This window comes from Diprion similis, chromosome 8 (genome assembly GCF_021155765.1).
Source record: "Diprion similis isolate iyDipSimi1 chromosome 8, iyDipSimi1.1, whole genome shotgun sequence".
Taxonomy (NCBI): Eukaryota; Metazoa; Arthropoda; class Insecta; order Hymenoptera; family Diprionidae; genus Diprion; species Diprion similis.
The window spans coordinates 16,659,136-16,681,116 of NC_060112.1; the positions used below are offsets into that span (position 1 = coordinate 16,659,136).

The 21,981-nt window shown below is 39.6% G+C and overlaps 3 protein-coding genes across 7 annotated transcripts in view; all 3 read right to left on the reverse strand.

The window, feature by feature from the left end:
• Window positions 1–12,827, reverse strand: part of LOC124408923 (HEAT repeat-containing protein 5B) — a 76,276-nt gene extending 63,449 nt beyond the window's left edge. The window contains exon 1 of one of the 2 annotated variants that reach the window (XM_046886231.1): window positions 12,603–12,827. Coding sequence is in view for 1 of the 2 variants with exons in the window: in XM_046886230.1 (XP_046742186.1) it covers window positions 5,551–5,591 (41 nt within the window). In the remaining variant the exon portion in view is untranslated. Of the gene's footprint in view, window positions 1–5,550; window positions 5,697–12,602 lie in introns of those variants that run through there. The other variant, XM_046886230.1, reaches the window with a different exon arrangement.
• A 1,022-nt stretch (window positions 12,828–13,849) lies between these two features.
• On the reverse strand, window positions 13,850–15,043 carry LOC124409410 (putative glutathione-specific gamma-glutamylcyclotransferase 2). Its single transcript, XM_046887004.1, has 2 exons — window positions 14,705–15,043; window positions 13,850–14,626 (listed from the first exon to the last, which is right to left on the reverse strand). The coding sequence occupies exons 1-2, from the start codon at window positions 14,837–14,839 to the stop codon at window positions 14,075–14,077; spliced, it is 687 nt and encodes a 228-aa protein (XP_046742960.1). The 5' UTR covers window positions 14,840–15,043; the 3' UTR covers window positions 13,850–14,074.
• Window positions 15,044–19,140: 4,097 nt separating this feature from the next.
• The window catches only part of LOC124408565 (protein trachealess), a 163,840-nt gene continuing 160,999 nt past the window's right edge, over window positions 19,141–21,981 (reverse strand). For all 4 annotated transcript variants that reach the window (XM_046885589.1, XM_046885588.1, XM_046885591.1 and 1 more), the window contains one exon: window positions 19,141–20,588. In XM_046885589.1, the coding sequence (XP_046741545.1) occupies window positions 19,270–20,588 (1,319 nt within the window). In that variant the 3' untranslated portion in view covers window positions 19,141–19,269. The remainder of the gene's footprint in view (window positions 20,589–21,981) is intronic.

Genomic DNA, 21,981 nt, shown 5'->3' on the forward strand with positions numbered 1-21,981 from the left:
CATTTTGAGAAGACATCGGTGGTTTTTATCGTTATTCTCGTACGAGCGAAAAGAATGATTGAAGAAAAACTGCATCGAAACTTTGATCGAATAGAATGTTTGGTTGAACTTGAACTGCTATTAAAAAGACAGAAAATAAGAATATGAAAACAAGAATAATACGAATTTCCGCCAAAGTCTCCCCTCAACTCATCTCAAGGCAACATTATAACGAACTTTGAGATGCTTAAACAATTTTCGAGATACATCTGCAATACCTACGTCGATAGGTATAACAGAATTGCAGATCTGATATGGATACAAGGGTGAAATCGTAAGCGTGCACAGAATTTCGGATAAAGTATTTTCCCCTTCGGTAAAACTCACGTGTAGCATCTGGCGCACATAACGTTGAGTGGGAGATGGATGACTTCTTCAATGCTTAAAATACAACGCCGGACAACAACAAGTGTGAAACTCTTACCAGAGGTGTACAAGCGTGAAGGTTTTTGTCAGTTTTGAGGGCGAGCGATGTGGCGACGGAAAAATGAGTGTCGAATAAGAAAAATAAAAATCATAAAAATGAAACAAGCACAAATGAATTATCCGGTCCTCTGACAACATCGCGCACGCACATCGGCTCATACTTGCTCCTGTAATCCATTTTTTTTTTGTTTTTTTTTTTCTTCATCTTTTGCGGTTTTACACCTGCTACGCGGGTTATGGGTGAGTAGGTATACACAAGCTATGTAATTACAAACCACCGCTGGTGAAAAACGCCTGCACTTACGGGGTTTCAAACTTACGAGTTGTTACTCCTTCGCAACGAGAGTATAAAGTAGAGTAACAAAATGACCAACCCATTTACATACATATAACCGCGAAACTCAAGACGAGGTAGGATATTGCTTGCATTAGGTACAAGCTGCTAATTAAATCAGTCCTCAAAATAATATCCGTATGTGCAACGTGATCATCATGTTTTGGGATTACGGTTACAGAAAATGATTAAATCCTATTTCAGCTTTGGATCTAAAGCTTGCGATTTACAGTATTTATGTACACAATTTAAAGGGATATTACTGATTGCTAAATGATTTGGGATTAATTTTTGTAGAGAATTTCAAAATTCCTTGGATTCCACAGTGGTTTGACCGCGATCAATTAACTGAGTAAATCACGCGGACTTTTTCTACGCTGAATATACATACATATATATACATACATATATTCTACACCACTTCTATCATCACATCGAACTTGGTAACTGGACGAAAAAACTTTTCCATCCTTGGGGGAGTTTTCAACTTAAAAAAATCAAAGAATTGAATCTATGTATAGATCGGTATACATAAGATACCTATACGCGTTCATGATATGACGTATTCTCTGGACTTGTAATGAATAATCAAGTCGAGGACATCAGCTGACGGAGGTTTTAATAGGATAGTAATTATAGAGTAGAACAAAATCAATTTTATAATATGTTATGGAATAGCGTATTTTTTTTTTTTACTATTTACTATTATTTAATAAATGCATCAGGAAATTGAGGATAAGATAAAAACGCGAATAGAATAGTTGACAACTGATCAATAAGGTGCAAAAACATGAAGAGAAAAAGTAACTGCTAGCGGAATGTCAATTATTGAGAGTTGAAATGAAGTTTCACGGGATAGGCAATTATACACGTGATCTCGTAATGAGTAGATGATCAACGCTTAGGCATAACGATATTTATTTTCCATGCGTGTATGACGGTCAATAGTTGAATATAACGTGTGTTTAATTAACTGACAATGAAACAGATACTGACCGGGCAGAGAATAAATTGACACGCGTTTAAGCGGATGTAGTCGTAAAACGTATCTTTCATCTGAAGCAATGTATGAATGATCGATTAGTAGAAGGAAAAGTTTCGTGAACGGTAGCAAAAAACAAGAGGTACGTTGTTTTATTTATATACATATTTATTCTTTATCATTCGGTATTTCAATTACCGCAGATTTAAATCTGACGAGTGTAGACTTTTTAATACAAGCTCACCGACAATCTGTGATTCCACAAAGCAAACTAAACGCGACGATTGTATTATACAAAAATAAAAAGAACAACGAGTCAGTGAGTATAAGTACAGCTTAAAAAATTAATTGAGTGATTTGAAGTGACAGAAAATATTCATGGCTCACATGCCACCCGTGGAATGTAGTTGATAAAAATAAGATAGAAGGCTGGTATTCAAGTTGATAAGTAGTTACAGCAACGAAAGAGTATAAAAGACACGTCTAACTCTCTAAACGCAATACGACGGCACGTCAGCTTTAGTTTTTCGTTACTTCAGTTCAGTCCAGTTTTATTAAACGCATATAGGAGTTGTCTACACACACGTCGTATTCTGTATTCTGCGACGACTGTCTGAACTCAACTATGAGATAGATATTTATTCTTGGCAGAGTTCGTTAGTCGTCTGTACGTCATCGCAATGATTAAAGGGTGAAGAAGCCGCTGTATCTCTCTCGGAAAGAATTCTCACGTTCAGTATCATATTGCTAGTATTTTTAGAGGCAAATTATGCATTTCAAAGAGAGATCAGAGGCGGAAAAACCGGCGCAGTTGATGAGGTTATATGAGAAAATCGCGGCCAATGACACATCGTGGTTAGTAATTTCATAGGGTTTCAATTCACAAATCCGTGCATGCTTCTATTAATCTACTCTTTTGAAATTGCAGTGTAATGCAATCTGTCAAAGTTAATTCAAAGGGTAAAGCAATGTGTATTCAGATTTAACTCTTACGCTACAGACCGGGGTCAAAATGACCCCACGGTATCTTCACCGTAAATTGCATATAAAAAACATCCGAAATAATGAAATATCGTAAAAATCGCTAATTCATTCTTTTTCGAAAAATTCAACGTTAGGTTACTTACTCAAATATCTGTGTCTTGAGAGGGACTTGGTAGATTTTTAGGTCAAAATATTGATTTTTTTACAAGTTATTTGAATCCATATTTCCGTTTCTACGCAATAACTTTTTTTATGTGGGGTCTCCAGGGTTCAAATTAATCGACAAGAATTAAAATCCAAATATTTCGAGCAAATTTAACAGCAATTAAAAGAAAAACGACTGCAGCAAACTTCACGTGGGCTTAAGCTCGATCGAAGAAACGGATGAGCCTTATACGTGAGCTTATAGAGCCGTTTTATGACTCACTTGTGAATGGAGTGAAGGATAGTCATGAAAGCCCGCGAATGTCGTTCTGCCTGACACTCAGCGTTTAATGCGTAACATATCTAGTGCCGAGCTACACGCATATGGACCAGGATGGTACTTTAACTAGAGCGTGACCTCACTCGTCTCTATAGCTCGCTTTCAGAATGATCATGACAACTGGCATACGGTTATTCCGTGAATCTAGACAAAATCGGACACAAGGAGAATGAGAATTATTTTGCAGCTAGTTTCATATGAAAATAATGTGGAATCACGCGTCATTGGATAACTCGTGAGAGAGGAAACTACTTCTGCAAACGATTATCATGATTCGATTTCTCTTCCTGAAATGATGGCAGCCTGAAGAAATGATTTTTACAGCATTCAGATAAATGACGGCGCAGCCTTGGGTATAATAATGTATTTTTAGCACTATGTGCGAAATCGTCGGACTGGTCTCAAGTTGAACAATTTAAGTGTACAGTTTGAGTGTCTTTTATTGCGGCTAGTGAAAAAAACCACGGAAATATGAAAGGCTGAATGAGGCGATTGAAGTGAGAGCCTTAATGAGATGAAAATCCGATCGATATATTGGAATTTTATGGAATAAACATACTTGCATTATGGCCGAAAATATTTTTCAAAGTCTAACGAATTACAAATCCAATAAATCGAGGAATCAATGGTATTTACATAACGCATAGCCGGGTTTTAATATCCCTAATCAAGAGGACTGCAATTATTACGTTGTCCACGTTAAATTAAAATCAATGTACACCGGAAGTACCGCAAAAACCGTGGGAAACATTCTAATCCGACGTTACGGGTACCGTAAGACACAACTCCAACGATAATTCATATTTGACGGTTGCCGGATGAATGTTGTATTTGCTGATAACGTACAGACCAAATTAGCAATTCGACGCACGAAGTTTGAGGAATTTCTTCGTCGTATTTAAGCGTAATAAATTAACGCCAGACATTAATTATATATCTCTCTATAAATATACGCATTCAAAAAGCGAACGTTGAGCCTTGTCCAATAAACGTGAAAACACCGCATCACTATACACGCGGTTTCGTGCGAATTAATTCGCGTTAAATTAATACGTTCAAAAGAGCAACAAATTTCCTATCAACAACTCGATTACCTAACCGTGTTATAATGGTGATCAATTATTCCTTCCAATGGCGAACTTCGAATCTGAAACCCCTGATCGTTATTTCAAGGGGGTGAAATGTAGACTAATGGCGTCTCCAGATGCACGAGGGATTACGAGGGGTCGGTACAAGTGAAATTTTCTTAAAAGCCTCGGCGTATGAACCGCCTAACTATTGTCTTGCACCCCCAGCCCTTCTCTTGCAGTTATATATTTTCCAATTTATGCATCTGTAGATGAAAGTGCATCACGTAGCATGCAAAACTCAAGTCAGCCTGCAATTCGCTTCAGTAGAAGGTTATATGCGTGCACGGCTGAAGAACGGAAAGAGATGGAGAGCAATCACTTAACTAGCATTGGACCAGCGAATCAATATAAATGGATGAATCATATATTATTACGGTCAGATGTCACCCCTCTTTGTGATTCATTTACCCGCTCAGACTGCGCGTGATGAGCTCTAACCGAATCGGCACATCGCTTCTCTAAAATTTTCGCCAATTAACTGATTCGCGTTTAAACCTTCACCGTATAAATCTGAAGCCGTTATTTCTCGAGGTGTATAAATTCTAAGATCTGTTTACCAAGATGGAAAGACGAGCAGGTTAGCCTCGAGTAAAAGATGAACAGACACGCTATGGAGAAATTTTTTTAAATTACCCTTAATACAACGGTAAACTAATTTGCTTATAAGGTATGATATACAACAAAAATGTGGCGTGCGATTGATGACACGGTAATGATTAACACGCGATAAAAGAACCTTTCGATTTAGCCAAAATGTGAGAAGGAGTTTGAATGTGTAAACATTATTGGGAGATTGATTACATCGATAATTCCATGACGTTATTATTTAGAAAACTTGCTTATAAATTAATTAATTATACGCTTCTATTTCAATTCCAGCCAAGCTTCGGCGAAGTGTATAAATACAATCTTTAAAACCCAGCAGATATGTGGAATGAAATATTTCGACTAAATTTTTTATCGATTCTCCCAATTCCTTACGAACCCCGATTTGTACATAAAAACCAAAAAGAAAGAATCTGCATATCGAGTGTCAACTAATTTTCGAAACCCTGATCAGCATTTTGTACGAAATGCGAAAGTAACAATGTGCAATTAAAAACAGTAATTGCTAGGTGCATTAGGTGCGTATATATATATATATATATCTATAACATTACAATACTCTCACCTCCGGAATCTTTGAAGACTTAGGCTCAAAGATGCGTTCATTGCTGCGTTATTTTTTCTCTCCCTCTGAATAAATCTACGTATATCCTGAAGAAGGCCGCATATCACGACGAAAATGAAAGCAGGAAGTGGAGAACGGCGATCAGACACGCAGGTCGATTAATGAAAAGGGGGGGAAAAGGAGGACACGAGCACAATACGGAGGGTGAACTCATTTAACGCGGTGAAATTAACGCGTACTCGTCATGCCCAGAGATGATTGGTCCACACCGGCCAGCGTCGTCTGGGTCAGTAAACCGGGTATATTTCGAAAGGCCCGCCACTTGGCAGAAAAAAAAGGATGAATATTAATCCCCACGCACAGAATCACAGAAAATCTCACAGAACGCGGCGTGACGAGAGGAACCACGCGGACTGCGGATGTCAGATCAGGGAAAACAGTCAACACTGACGTACGTTAGACGTCGACGCAGCGTGCCAGCCGTCGCGACGCTTGCGCATGTCCGGACTGACGGACAACGACCGATGCCTGTTATAGGTTCAGCATCTCCTCGCATTTCAGACGGTGATTCACCCCGGTTCTCAATCCACTATATAGGAACTTTTGTACTTTCCTACGTTCCACGTTCCCCATTTTCTTCCCCCGGCACAGCTTTGAGCCGATATTGCCTCACTTCGATCGCCCGACGACACGACACTACACAACACAGCACTATAGGTTGAATACGGGGTTTCTCTCGCAGGTAAACAGTACGAGACTAATCAATTTGCCAATTTTGCAATTGTCAGGATGTAATCTACACAGGTACACACGGTACTTGATTTTCAACTTCAATTCTTCTTCATACTTAAACTAAACGTACTAAACGTACTATATGTTATACTAACAAGTGCTCGTTCGCTGAGAATGTTATTTGATCTGATTTTGTCAACTGGGCCAATTCGAGTCAATAGTTTTTACTCGGTCCGTCATTAAATGCAAGCTCACCAACTCGGTCGAGTCCATTTCGGAGACGAACCGTCAAATCTAACAAGTGTCACAGAGCTATTCCTCGGCTATTCTCGAGTTAATTCGATTTCAGAATTAAACAGATTAATACAATACTGAAAACAATCATCTAATGGCCATAATGTCAATTAGCAAAAAGTACTGATACACTGATCAAATCAGCAACCGAAAGAGTAAAGTGATGCTGCACTTCATCTTCAGTGGCAGGTGGGTGAAAATGGTTCATTGTTACAAGAGAAATATCGGACGAAGCGACACGTACACAAATGATAACATTATCGAGAAGTTCGCGACACGGATACCACTGTCAGAAAAACGACCCGCGTTTTTTTAACTGCCTCACAGGTTACCTCGATTCGTAGACCACCAATTTTCTATAATTCTAATGATCCATCTGCGGGACTCTAACACGAATTTTCATTCACATTGAGACTCTTGCGTTGAGGCGAGGATGACAACAGGATGCTTGCAAGCACGTATCATACTCGCGACAGTTCAAGAAATCGAAACATCGAATCCCTCCTTCTCAATTCGTCGGATAATTCGTCTGGATGAACAGCGTGATCGATAGTGTTCATCTAATTGCATCGACGTCTTTTATCAGACCTGCTGTATGACCTGTGAACTCATCGAACCTACCGAACTGACGACGAGTCAATCACGATTATGTTTCATTCTTAATTAAGCTGCTCCGATCGAGTATCAGTAATTTTTAATTACTACTGTTATGATCGTTTAGCTCTTGCTTGCTACTCGTGTCAATCTATTCAATATTGACATCTTTTACCGGTGCAAATGCTGAAAAATCCATCGTCGACGCATCTCAGTTGGACATAATATCGAAGAGCTTGCCATCAGTTTTGATAGCCCGCACACTTATTGGTTTTATCTGCTTCAACATACGAACTTACACTCTACATGTACGAGTTATACGTGTACATTTTTCCAAAAAATATTGTACACACCGACGATGCAATAAACATGCTCGATGGGTGGAGAAAAATGCATAATTCATGAAATTGAAGATTCGTCTACTACAGAACTCGACGTCGACGAGGGAAAATGTACGCACTTCAAGATCAAAACGTCAGCAGATTTGGATGCGGGGTTGAACGACGACTCACCTACTATACGTTTGTAATCTTCAGGATTGGGCTTGCTAACCAGTGTCCCAAATTTTTAAATCTATAACGGAAACCAGAGCCATTCGTGGTTCTATAATTAGTTATAAGTTGATCAATACTGACTGTTGCTTGAAAACAAGGAGTTATGGCATGAAAATTTATGCGAAGAAAAAATCACGCAACTTTATATTCACGCAATGAATTTGAGTACCAGAAAACCAGAAACCGTGGTTTGGATGCATTTGATTCCGGGATTCTCCAAACTCCGCCAGAGGAAGAAAATAAAACAGAAAAAGCAAAACAAAAAAATCATGAATCCGTGTGGGTGAAACGTGACGGAAATTCGAGCGAAGACGAAGGAAAAAAGCCCCGTCAGCGTTTCGCAACGCGAAAAAGGGTAGAGATACACACTTACTTTCAATCGCCTGGCCGGCGTTCCGTTTTGCCAAAAATATGAGCCGATCGAGGAATGAGGGACGGGCGCGTAAAAATGTGACATATCGCAGTATATAGAGCGATCCGAATCGTAACTTGGATCGCGAATATAAAATGTCACGTCAATTTTTACCCTGTCCGATTCGTAAGACCGATGTGATACGGTTCCGGTTGAAATTGGAATGAGAGACGTCACAACGGAGAAAAATTTTGCAAAATAAAACAATGCAAGAATGGCAAAAATTTGCAATATCTGTTGTACGTGGCGATGAAACTGCAAATAAGGGAGGTAAACTCGTTATACAGATATGAAAAAATCAAATCATAAAATCGAGTTCAATCGACTGCTCGACCCGATTGGTTAGAACATTGTCGCCTAGGAGCAGCGGCGCCAGATGTAACGGAAAAAATTTTCTCGTTTTGTTACTTTATTTAATTTTTTATTTCTTCATTTACTTTCGATACTGTATATAACGTCATAAGTGTTATATATTGTTCGAGGGACGATGATATTGCAGACGGGGTGTTTGCCTTCACATCAATTATAATTCAGTGTTTACACTTGGGACCGAGCTACTTTCAACCGATTGTAAATAGATAATAATTCGCAACGGTGGTTTCGAAGAAAAAAGTCATGAAAAATTCATCGACTCTCAAAGTGAGACGTAAAATAAAACGTCGACGAAAAAGAGTAAACAAAATATGAAGACGTATCATACGCTTTGACTTTTCACACCAGGTAGAGCAAGGTGCTAATTCGCACGTTGAGTAATTACTTCAATAAAAAAACGTTATTAATACTCAATTTAACGGTACATCAATTATCATTTCGTCCGCATGATATCGTGTCTCATGTTTACGCTACTTTAAAGATAGGTATAATAATAATGAGCTCATGTAAGCATGTGCGCAGATAATTTGCCGGAGAAGTAAAACAAAATATGCATTAATTGTAAGTCTTGTTTTATAACATCTTGTAGATATAATGAGAAGGTCGAATATTTTTGCACGTTTCAGAATTCTACTATTTTTGTCTCGTAGGTATAATAAATACTGGTATAATATTCAGCTATTACAAGAAGCATAAATTTTATTATCATATTCCATTTTTTTTTTTTTTTTCAATATTCTAGAAACGCGATACAAATCAACAGAATGAGATATGATCAAAAGTTGGCGCGAGAACGACACCTTAGGGCTAACGTTTGGGGGATGAAAACTTAGTCCTTATGGCATACCGAGGAATGTAAAGTAAACTCGACGATGTATAACACTTATTACTTCACGAAATACATGAAAGGTGTTCGGAAAGTTGTCCGTGTAATTTTAAATTACAAAGTCGCAAAGAAGAAGCGATTAAGCCCCAATAACTCCCGATATTCTAGTACGTGACGAATTTCCGGGTACGCCGACGAACTTTGGGATATCGGCGAGGCCTTAAATACGTCTCTTTTAATAACGTTGCTACTATATTATTTTTATTAATAACTAAATATTTTTATATCGAAAATGTCAAGGTCTCAAATAAAAATCTACGCGGTTAAGAGGATTCGATTTTTGCACGGAGATAAAAAGTCGTTAAATTAACCGAATCGATTTACAAGTTATTAGTTGAATGAAAAATTGCTGTGATATTTCCAACTAAGTATTCGGTTCCGTTAACTGAGATTTTTTTACCCATCAGAACATGGTTTGGCATTGATCAAACATTGATTAGATTAAAAAGTTGGATATTCAGATTAATAATTTCTTTTCATGTCAGCCGGCCTTTTGCGTCACGTACGAGTCTCCCACTACCCATATACAACCCGAACTGGACTTCAAATTTTAAATTTATGGCAGTTCCGTATTAACCATTTAATGTAAATTAGAATGCGTCATTATGGCCAATACTCGCGGAAAGCAGTAAGACGTACCTGAAGGATGTAAATTATGAAATTGGCATGATAATCTACAAGCATTGAAATGAATCAAATACGAGAAGCTAGTTAGTATAATTAAAAGTATTATACTTTTTTGTGTCAACGGGCGAATAGGCACGGGTTGGAGAAAAATGTTTCTGCACGAGGCCTGCCCCAATATGTACTAGATAATATTATTACGCATAAGATAAAACGATATGTGAAGGGAAATTTTACCGCGATTTTATTCAATCAAAACTCGATGTAACATAATTGCAAAGTATCTTGTATTTAAAACTTGTAACCTACACAAATCGAATAAATACAAAGCAACTATTTCCTGTCTAGATGCAAAATCTATAAATGTAGCACAAACTTCTAATTTTTACAGTTTGTGCTAAATTTATGGCTTATGTACATATATATAAATATAAATGTGTATGGATGCAGACGAAAGGTAAATCGATAACTGCATTCCTGCGCGTAGTTGAAGATGAACTTATCTGCACCCTACAGTCCCAAATAACAGATCTAACTAGGTATTCCGACGAAGTCAATAGGTCAATGTCAAGTATGAAGCTGAAGTTTCGAAAGAACACATAAAATATGTACTACCACAAAATGTAGCCACTGCACGGAATGAAGGTTCAAGGGATGTTGGAAAAATTGAGAATTTTGTTTGAACACAAAAAAATTTTCGTCGTCCCTTGAAACATCAATTTTTGAAGTAACTCAATATTTCTTCTTCATAACTGCTGCGTTCAAGTGTTGAGAATTGAATTTAATATTTATTACACGCATTGCAACAATTTGACAATTCATATCCTTAAACTCCCTTTTAAGGACGTCCGACGTGTAGATCGAAATCCTGCTGGGTCAATGTAAACTATACAAATTGTTCTCACGTTTATTTCAAACACCCGTGTAAAATTTTAAAGAAATTGTCTGAACCATTACGGAGTTATTTTACTTCGAATTTTTCATGAATTCACATTGAACCTGCCAGTTTCTCATAAGAATAAAAGTAAAATCACGAAAAATTTTGAGTAAAATAAATCCGATATAATTCGGCTTTAGCTTCCAAATTCTATACAACTGTACAAAATAAAAGTGAGAACAATTCGTATAACTTTCATAGACAGCATAGATCAAAAACGCCTGTTGACTCGCAAATAGGCAACCCACAACGCGTTACTGTTGGCATCGCAACTGGACTCATTCCTAACCCAGTAATTGCGTTAACGCAAGCATTTTCAGTACTGTATAGTATAGATAACAAACATACTGTCCTTGTTGTTGTCTTAATAGAGACAGGAAACTACAAATTTTTATTGACTAAGATAACAGCAACTGCAACGCATTGACTCATTACGTCTCTTTTTGAAAAGTAGTGCACTCAGTGTTGCCTGCTCGCAAAATGAGATGCATTTTTTTCGCATTTTAACAAATTCAAAGAAAGCTTTAACTGAAAGGGTGCCGGATTATTGTTCATTTTGGAATATAACTTTTTCAATATTGCAATATGCTGTTAATTACTTGCTTACATCTCGAGTATATAGAAATTCAATAACAGTATAAAAACTTGTTTCAATAAGTAAAATTATCTGTAACCAGAAAAATATTCTCAGCCATCAGTACCTAACGCTACATGAATTAAACAATTTTATATTACAATCCTGTTAAATCATAAATGTCTTGACTTTGCAATTCGGAAGGTATGTCCGAGCTCCGATTAGAGTCAATCCATTATAGCGCACTTTTAAAAACCACGCATTTCACAAATTTACTAGTATATCGGTGAAGAACTACGATGCAAATTTGCTTGCAATTTCACAAAGTAACATGTGTGGAAATGTCGAGCGAATACAAGGCTTTATCTCCACGGTATGACGATATGTTTATCCAGCTTGTGGTTTACCGCATGTTAGAAGTACAGGTGGTTTTACTAAACAGACCGGTCATGTCATGAAAGTCGTCATCTCATCTGCATTTAAAAGGCGAATAATGTGGCCAATTTGGTGTTCGATGATATTAGAAATTGACAAAAAGCTACAGCAATTGTGCCAAACCTTGATAATGAAGGATTATAAACTTCAGAATAAGCTCATAGAACACATTTATAGTAATTCTTTCGAAAGACACACCTTTGTTCATTTTAGTAGAATATAGATGGATATTGTCAATTGACTGCGACCTTAGTGACAGTGGCCCACTTGAACAATATTTTGAGATGTGACAGTCACCAAGCACAAACTCTGAATAATCAATTAACGAGAGAGATTATTTAAAACGTGGAGCTCGTTATTTGCAAAGGCAACCGTTAACTGCAGTTCACAAGTAATTGTGAATAAAAATGAAGTGTAAGATTACAGAAAAAGTAAGGTTAGGTTAGCGGAATAACCTAGAAACAGCATTGAACACGGTCGGGCGGAGAATAGCACGAGAGTAGAAAAGCTTACGATAATAGCTTGAACATTACGGCGGGCCTCCAATTTTAATCCAGGATATGACCATATATAGCATCGCGAAACTGGTTCTTCCTCGCTCCATAAATATCAAGGATTATGAAATAGCAAAGACTCACCTATAGTCAATGATGTGCAAAGCAGGGGTCACACTTTAATACACTTTAGCGATACTGGCAATGATGAGCTTCCCAGTCATTCAAGATTTTATCCAATCCTCTTTAAATAAACCAAACAAATTCACCACCGCTGACATTCCGTGCAGTAAACAGTGGCTTGCACTCACACTAATCACCGATTACCGAACACCACACTCAAAAATTTAGTCTCACCGTCTGCCACAGGTCGCAGCACTCGCGTAAGTATGCCTTAGGAGTCCCAATACCATGCTCCTCGTACGAGAGTGTTACACCGTCCATACCGGCCGAGTCATAACAGCATAAGTTACCGACATCACATTTTAAAATCGATACTTCTGTCGATATTCTGTGTACCAACCGGCACGCACGTTTCGGATAATGACGTACTACTGCTCTATTTACATTACAACACGCGGATACGCAATTTCGTGGACCGAGTTCTTGGGAGCGGTGGTCAGACATCATCTCTCGACTGATCTCTGCTATTGACTGATCGCTGCGAGCGGATGAAAGAGAGATTCGGATGGAATAGTATCGTTAGGTATACTTCCGTAACCAGTGCTCGGCCGGTAAGTGCGCCTGAGTTCATATCAAAGAGGCCGTGTTACCGATACAGTGACTTCTTTATCGGCGGGGCCGTTCAATACGTATTACTCCACACACACAAAACACGATAAAGGTAACCGTGTTTAACAATTTTTAATCAACTGTAGTGTACTGTAACAGCACTGCACCACAGATGTAGGAAATACTCCGAATGATGCATTTGACGTGATGGATTGTCGAGTCCGACGTTGTGTCAAACGCAAAGTAGCGCATCATTGTGCCATCGACATTCACTCGGTCGATATTCGAAATGAACTACAGAGCTCTCGAATCTTCGAATCTTGTATCTCTGTTGCGATCGGGTTGTTGCCATGCTTTGCCTCTGTGATGCTGCTCAACACGTCAACATATGTATAACAAAATTCAATCCCCTTATCATGCGTGCAAACAAAGCTTTACAAAACAGTAAACTGACCACCACCAGCGACAATCGGTACAGTCTTTTTTTTTTTTGTTACGTTTCAAGATTTCAACGCAGATATCGAAGCTACTTGAGAATCTACTGCAATGAAAGTCATGAATTTACATTTATTTCAACGTTAATTTTAATCGCAGGTGACGGATTTTAATTTTGAACAATTCACACTACTACACATAATGGAAATAACACACTTCTTATTGTCCTGCAGACATAAATTTTTATCAATTTACCTATAAAGGAATATGTAAACAGAAAGAGTGAAAGAAATTATAGTTGATTCCAGATATATTATAAGTATGAAACTAGAAATCTCATAAATACATACGAGCTTCAATATGAAGTTTATATATAATAATACGAAATAGTTGGCTACACTTCATCAAATTGTCCACAGATATACTCTACCTGAACAAATTTTCTCATTTCAATCTTTACAGTTGCAGGATTCTCGATATGTTGATAGTACTTCAGTTTCTTTCTCTTCCTCCAATTTCCTCACCCGAGCTTCAAGACTAAACAAGTGTTGGTCATTGACACCCGGAGCGACGGTTCTCATTGCATTAGCTAATTTGTACAAATATTCTATATTGGCTCCACTTGGACCATGAGCGACCAAAATATGTCTAGCTATTGTGTCCATGTCCTCAGATCCAGCAAAATTCGGGTTGTCCTCTCCTCCGATATAAATAGTGAGTTGAAACGGCGTCTCCTCCGAGGGAGTGGGAGAGACTGGGATCTTTGGATTCTTGGTCAAACTACTGCTGGAGGAGAAACTAGTATTCAAGGAGGACGGATCAATGGCCTGGGGAGGACTGGCAGGGTAAAAGAGAACAGTCTTTCTCTCGTATCCTCCTTTCTCCCTGAAATCCAGGTGATTTACAACATGGTCGACGTTTTCATTGGCGATTTTGTACGCAAGACCCCAAACTTCATCCTGTGGATTTGTCGACGACAGAAGGGTGACGACTCGTCCTGGCTGAAAGATGCAGAAAGCAGACATGAGTATGAATCAATCGGGGAGCGACAGATGAATTCAACTGCTGTTTGTACTCACCCTGATTGGCGTGCCTCGGTGGTCCGTGCTTTTCTGATAAAATCTTCTCACATAGCCCTTGATGTGTCCGACCAATTTTCTCTCGTAGGGAAAATCCGCCTTCCAAATTAACGAACCATAACCAAACACCCACATGTTCAATTGACCAGGTTTTTTTGAATAAACTATTGCCAGATATTTGCCGACTAAAGTTGCACCCAGTCATGCGAATTTCTCTGTTCTATCGTAATTTTTTTGGGTATATCGAGGGCTGATGCAATACTTTATATCGAATAAAACGCAGTGACATCTTGACGTGACGAGGTTAGGACGCAGCGACGCTTCCAACTTCCCAGGCATCACTTTTAAGCACATACCAGTCCTTACAAGACTTCTGCTGTATTCTGCCGTATCGGCAGGGCTGTAGAGTGTTTCTTATTCTCGTCCTAACTCCATGCTGAGTTTCTAATAATGAAGATGGCGCTGTATTTCGTTATGGGACTCGTAGTTTTTCGAGTGAAAACCACGTTAAAACGCACGATTCCTTGATTACAAATTTTGGTGAAAGAAATTACAAAGATCCGGATTTCTTTACCTCAATAAAAGTAACAGATGATTATAAATTCACTACTTTGAAAAAAAATACTCCCTCTTATTCCAGTTATGTAAAATCTGATTTGAAATTTTAGATAATGGTGTAGATTTTTCAATAAAAAAATAAGTCGATCACATATTGGTTGAAAATTTTTTTAATGCAGTTGATCATTTTATAATTTGAGAAAAAATTCTTTGACAAATATCATCGGGGTTAGTGTTACGAATGCAAAATTGCGGGAAGTGAGGAATAAATGTGATGCACATGAGTATAAACGGAGAAAAATTTTCAACGCATTAGCTAGCATGTATCTATTATATATTTTCTCTTTAGAACATTACATTAACATAAAAGAATTCTTTTGTCAAAAATCAATAAGTGCCGATATAGATTTTTACGACACTCGTATAAATTTACTGTCACGTAATTTCGATGTGTAACGAAACGGATCGAACATTGAAAATTGATTTAATTATGACGAAACAAATAACGGATGTGTTTATATGCGGTAAGAAATGTAGAAATCTTTATTATAATCTCATCAAAAGGATCCAGTATTTTGGCCTATTACCATTGTAAAATATCAGCTTTACAGATAAAACAACGCGATAATGATAGCACAAAAGTTTACTAATGTTTATGATACATATTCTATATACCGATGTAACGAGGATTAATGACAAACGTGTCCCGCGCCGAGATGTGCGATCATTTAGTTATTTTTGTGCATAATATCTGTATAATCACGTTTCAAATATTTCAGTTCTCACTGGATGGAATTGACGAGAAAACGTAAAAAAAAAACAAGAAAAAAAATGCACACACACATTAGACATCGTGGCGTATATTGGTGGGAACGATTTTCAACACTGGCACATTTGAATTGGTAAGAAGAAGGGGAATTATCTTGATCGCTAATGACCTTAAACAGAAGGAATGCATGTTGGCTGTACTAAAGGCTAATCGATGGGGGTGCAGCTGATCAATCAGTTAGGAATGCATAATACACCCGGGGCATTCCCAAGGCAGGGAATACGATTTTTATATCTATCGAGAATGTGGATTAACGCAGTGAAATGCGAAACTATTATCTATTATTTATCGAGGGCAATTAATTTTCCAACGGTGTGTTCTCGGTATTTGTATTGTGTCGAAGGTGGAGTCGATTGAGAAATAGAGTGTGTATTTGGTAATAAAAACCTCGATCCAGATATAATAAATATTGCACACATATAACCATATCTTCAATTAGCGATAATAATCGGAGGACATATTCCAGCTGACTGATAGCTGCAGAGCAGGTTGATACACCATAATACACCGATTTCGTGTTTCAGAGCATATATGAGGATATAATAATCATAATAATAATAATATTATAACAAACGTGTAAAATCTGAACAAATTAATCTTAGATACGAAACTGCAGTATATTAATACGAAAAACTATATATTTGTACGGCTGCATTTTAATATATATTTAATAATAATGTATGCGCATTATTATACCTATATACATATAATGTATATAATATATAATCGCGGTAACAAAAATAAACTAAATTTTACAAATTTTATAATCATACCTAAGATACTTTACAGAGAAAAAACTGGAACTATATCAGACGAATTAATGAATATAGGTATACCATCATTACACGATTCTCGGGCGATGATTGCGTTCGGCGTCGACTCTTAATTAATTTTCACACGCGTCATAAATACGGAAACGTACACGATCAGGTAGGTACGCGTCGTCATACCTGTACCTATACGATAACGCATCTGGTATAAGATTTATATGTAGAACTGAGTGTACACAGGTGTGGAATGAATAAGAACGATACTACATGAGATATTGCATTAATAGCTGCAGAGTAACGAAAGTAGGTATACTGTATAAGGTGTGTAAGGGTCAGTGTAAGGCGTATTAACTAGCCATGAAATATTTTAATTATGCAATGCCTTCGTCGGCGCATTTTGGATTACAATATATGTATTTATACTTATATGTATACCTATATTTTGTTGTTTTTTTCTTTCTTTCATAAACATATAGGTATCGCAAGTCGGATGCTGCTGCGTACATAACACAGCTGATAGGTATTAATAACTACCATTGAATTCGTCGAGACGTCAATAGCACCGCGACGAGTGTTTACTTACAATATTTATACAGCTGCAGGTCCGGGCTTTGGCAGCATCCGCGATCCAGGCACCCTGGACCGCCGGACTTTATTATTACACGACTGGACACGGTGAGCGTGGGGGATCATAATTAGCGATACCGAGGGGGTGGTCAATCCTAGAGATCTTGTGAATTCCAGACTGCATTGTTACTTCGTGCTAACAATATGGCGTGAATTCGTACATCGTCGTATATGTATAAGAATTATTGCACTGGGCTTAGCTTACAATGTAGGTACGTATATACAGTCTTTGACTGAACAGCAATTAGTAAAGTCGCAAGGCTGTGATTAATAAGTTTCTTACGGGTTCTTTTTTTACTCTTAGTTGAAATATTTGTAAACCTACGTAACAGTTGACGTTCGAGATATATATTTATATATATGTATATATATGTATATACATATACTATATACATATATTATATATATATATATATATATATATATATATATATATACCTATTTATATAAGCGCTCGAATGATTGGTACTCCGTAACGCCCTAAAATCATTTATAATTTATGTACAACGGGGGAGGAGGGCCAAACGGCCACCAGACTAGTCGATCCCACACTCGTTTAAGTACTTGGCAAATTTCATCGACACCCCGGGGTGACAGGAGCGTCTCGGGATCGAAGACTTGAGAAGCTGCGGGGGCTCGCAGATTTCTGGATCCGCTGTTTGGCCCTCATCGCGTAAACGCTAAGTTTAATGCATGCTACACTCTACTGCTACCACGTATTTTGTACAAGCCTCTAGCGTAGAACGATTTACATACATACTCACATACTTCGTTTGCTTTTTCTTTTCTTTTTCTCGTCTTATTTCCTCGACTCTCTTTCATTTTTGTTTAAATATTTTTATAACGTCAATTGGGTATGCCTTGTATATGTATATATATATGTACCTATATGTATAAGTATATAACTACACAAATATATGTACACAACATTGTATTATTATATGTATAAATGATAAAACAAGAATTAGGTATTTTGGTTCCACGATCATATTGTATCAATAATAATTATCATCAACTCATAATAACCCACGATAAGCTGCCTAACAAAAGAAGATGAAAACAAATTTGGATCTCGTTATCCAATAACATAAATAGTATAACTAACAATTAAATAAATATCTAAATTGGGGGTGCGGTTTCAACGCGTTATTTATTTTTACTTCGTCTGCTGCAGCGAAGGCGCCCGCGTCGTCAATCACACCTGGTGAAAATTATTTTGGAACAAAACAAGGGGTAGGGGAGGAGGGCGAAAACAAAAATTATACAGTATTTAGCACCAGCACGAATATCGGCACGGAATGTCCAGCACTATGAAATGGGGAGAAGGGTGGGGAGGGGTATAATTTTCAATAAACGATCCTTCGATGACGGGTGCCCCTTTTTAAGAGACGTCAAACAGCGCATATCGTACCAGAAATGTGTTTAACGTGAGCGATCCCGTGTCATACCATATGACCTGGGTATCCTTTATCATCGAGTGTAAAAATTGACGAACTGTATACCGGGGACGAATTGCAACTGTCGAGATGTACAAATTCTCACAGTTTCTTCCCTGGTACGAAGAAATGATTTTCAGTAGCTGAATATACTCCACCTACAGGCCTTAGCTGCGGCTTGAGGATTGTTATAAATAACAGTTTATGTTCTTGTTCCTTCGTCTTTCCTTTTACTTCCGGGAGGAAGGTCTGATATGCACGTGGGGCCTTTGGGTTCGTTTCTCTACAACGTTTCTCGTCCTTGTTCTATAAATTTTTTAAGTACACTCCGTCGGTCGAGCGCTACTAAGAAGCCGAGCTGTACCAGGTACTCGATGTCGCCTTATTGGATGGATGATACAAGTGAAATCCAGCTCCGGCGGCCGGATGGTGATAAAATTGCGGCTGTTCGAGTCCTGCGGAGGCGTAAGCCACGGCGGCGGCGTCGAGGGCGCTGGGATGTACCGCCGCCGAATATACCTGGGGCTTCAGGGGTAGCGGCTGGGCGGGTTCGTACTGATGTCTGAGTAGCGGATCGGCGTAAACCGAGGTTTCGTAACCACCGACAACGCCACCCGGGTGGATTTGCTGCTGCTGTTGCTGCTGTTGCTGTTGCTGCTGCTGCTGCTGCTGCTGCTGCTGAGGATGCTTATCGCGTGGCGAAACCGACGAGGGTGGCGTCATCGCCGAGTGATAATCCACGGCGTATCCACCCGCCGCCGAGTAGGAGGAAACCAGACTGGTGAACGCGTCGGCGCCGCTCGACGTCGCGGAGGTCTTCTGGTTGTGAGCAGAGAGAACAAACTGGTGTTCGCCGTAGGTCGACGAGCCCTCTGAACCCGGGGGTGTCGGCAGGGGTCCGTTCTGCGGATTCTCCCCGGCGTAGTATCCGCCCCCTGCCGAAGGTGCCCTCGCCCCGGTCGACGTGATGCCGTGGACGTTAGCGCGGATGACGCTCTCCCGGTTCGCGTAGAGCTGCCGGAGAAGAGCCGAGGCCGGAAGTGGCGCCGTCGCCGACTGCTGGGGGTTCAAGTGGCTGAGGTGGTGGTGGTGGGCCCCGATCCATTGGATGGTGCTGCGTTGTTGCTGCTGTTTGAGCAGCGCGTCCGTGCTAAAATCCGTCGGCTGGTGAAGCGCCGGTGATTCCGGTTTGCCGAGCGGCGCCCCGGGCAAATGCTTCGACATCGCTTGCTCCAGGTCCTTCACCGAAGTCCCCGGCACCTCCCCGTTATTGTCACTTCCGTCCGAGCGACGCGCCTTCGGACTTCCGGGTCGCAGCGCGTGATCTCCGCCGGGAACCGAGTGGTTCGAGGACGCCGGACTCAGGGCATGGCTTCTTCCGGTCCCCGCCGCCTTCCCCGTTATGTCGTCCTCGTCCTCCTCCTCGCCGGAGCTGCTTTCCTCGTCTGGGACTATTTTCCGCTTGTGTCCTCGCAGTTTCACCGCCGGTGCGTTCACGTTACCCACAACCGCCTTCGGCTCCTGCTGCAGTTGCGCCGCGTGCTCGTGCTGCCTTCCACCCCGCGGTTCGCCCTCGGATCCTGGCGCGTCCTCGCCGTCCTCTTGAGGCGACCGGTGCGGATGATCGGGCTGCTGATTCGTTGGCCCTCCGCTGCTGCGCCCTTCTGGAACAAATTTTTTACGCCTTTATAAAACACGTAGAATATCGTGAAGTATTTTCACTCGAATTGGCGCAAAGAGGCGATGATTATATCATTCGTTAGTCATGCTTCAAGTCGCGATAGATGATACGTGTTGTTGTTGTTGGTGTTGTTATTATTATTGTTGTTTTTGTTGTTATTATTATTATTATAACACGAGTGCAGTATCATTTGCGTACGAGTTAATTTATTCGTCGTGACAGTACGATGGTCGCTGTTTCTGTTGGTCAAGAGAATAACAATATCGGTGTCACCATATTCGTAATAATTGAGAGCCGACTGGCAATGAGCGAATAGAATATTCAAATACTTGGCCTAGGTGTATCCACGTACGTCATGGCAATTTTTAACCGAGTCGACACAGGTTTCGTCTAAAATTCATTAAATATCCTTCGCACGGTTTTCAAACTCAGGGAACATCATTTTTAAACGGATACAATGATGGAAATTTATATGTATACGCCTGGAAATTCGAAACTACGTAGACCTAGGGTTATATATTAAGCTTTCAAAACGCATCGTGTATTCTTTGCGATCGCACCTGCACGTGCAACGATCGGTAATTAATGTATGAATATGCAGAAAGTGTGTTGACTATAGGCGTTAATTTATCGAGAGAAATCGACTGTTCGTGTGTAAAAGGATTGCGCATGATTAGTGTAATCGGAAACTGAGAATAAAAAAAGAACGGAATTACAAACAGTCCTGTGCTTGTTGCAACCTCACATACAGAACTCCAACCACCAGACCGTAATCGGAGAACTTATTTAAACATCTTACTACTTGGCGATATGCTTGGCGTAATTATCTCGTATAGCTTCGTTCTACCCGCAGATGATAAATGTATTAAATATACAAAATATGTAGCGTTCTACTAAATAGATACGTTATTTATTTATGTAATTTTCCCCAGTATAAAAGCTCTATTCTAAGATTATAATTTGTAACCACGAAGATCAGCGGTTCCGGTAAAACTTCTGCTGCAGGATGTTTGATTGATAAAGTCAAAGGGCCGGCGGTACCGGCGAAGTGGGGAGAGGGAAGGACTGAGAAAGAGAAAGAGAAAGGTGGAAAGTAGGGACCAAGAATAAGGGCTGGAAGTAATATTAGCGCGAAGAGGGTAAACCCTCGGCCAAGGATCGGAGGAAGATAGTGCCCGGGGCAACTCGCCGTGCCGGGGTGCATTACAAGTGCAGTCAAATGAAAACATTAAATACGTGAGTGGACTGTGGGCCAGGCTGCAGGCTCGAGGCGACAGCCATGCGGCCCGACGCGGCTTCGTAATATGAGAGAGAGAGAGAGGCAACGTCGTGGTCGTGGTTCTCGTTGTCGTTACGGGTACCTACTTTGGGGTTTC

Excerpts from the sequence above, each read along its gene's own strand:
- LOC124409410 (XM_046887004.1), bottom strand. The coding sequence starts at position 14,839 with ATGTGGGTGTTTGGTTATGGTTCGTTAATTTGGAAGGCGGATTTTCCC. Across the intron at positions 14,627-14,704 it reads ACCGAGGCACGCCAATCAGG|CCAGGACGAGTCGTCACCCT; the intron begins GTGAGTACAAAC and ends TGCATCTTTCAG.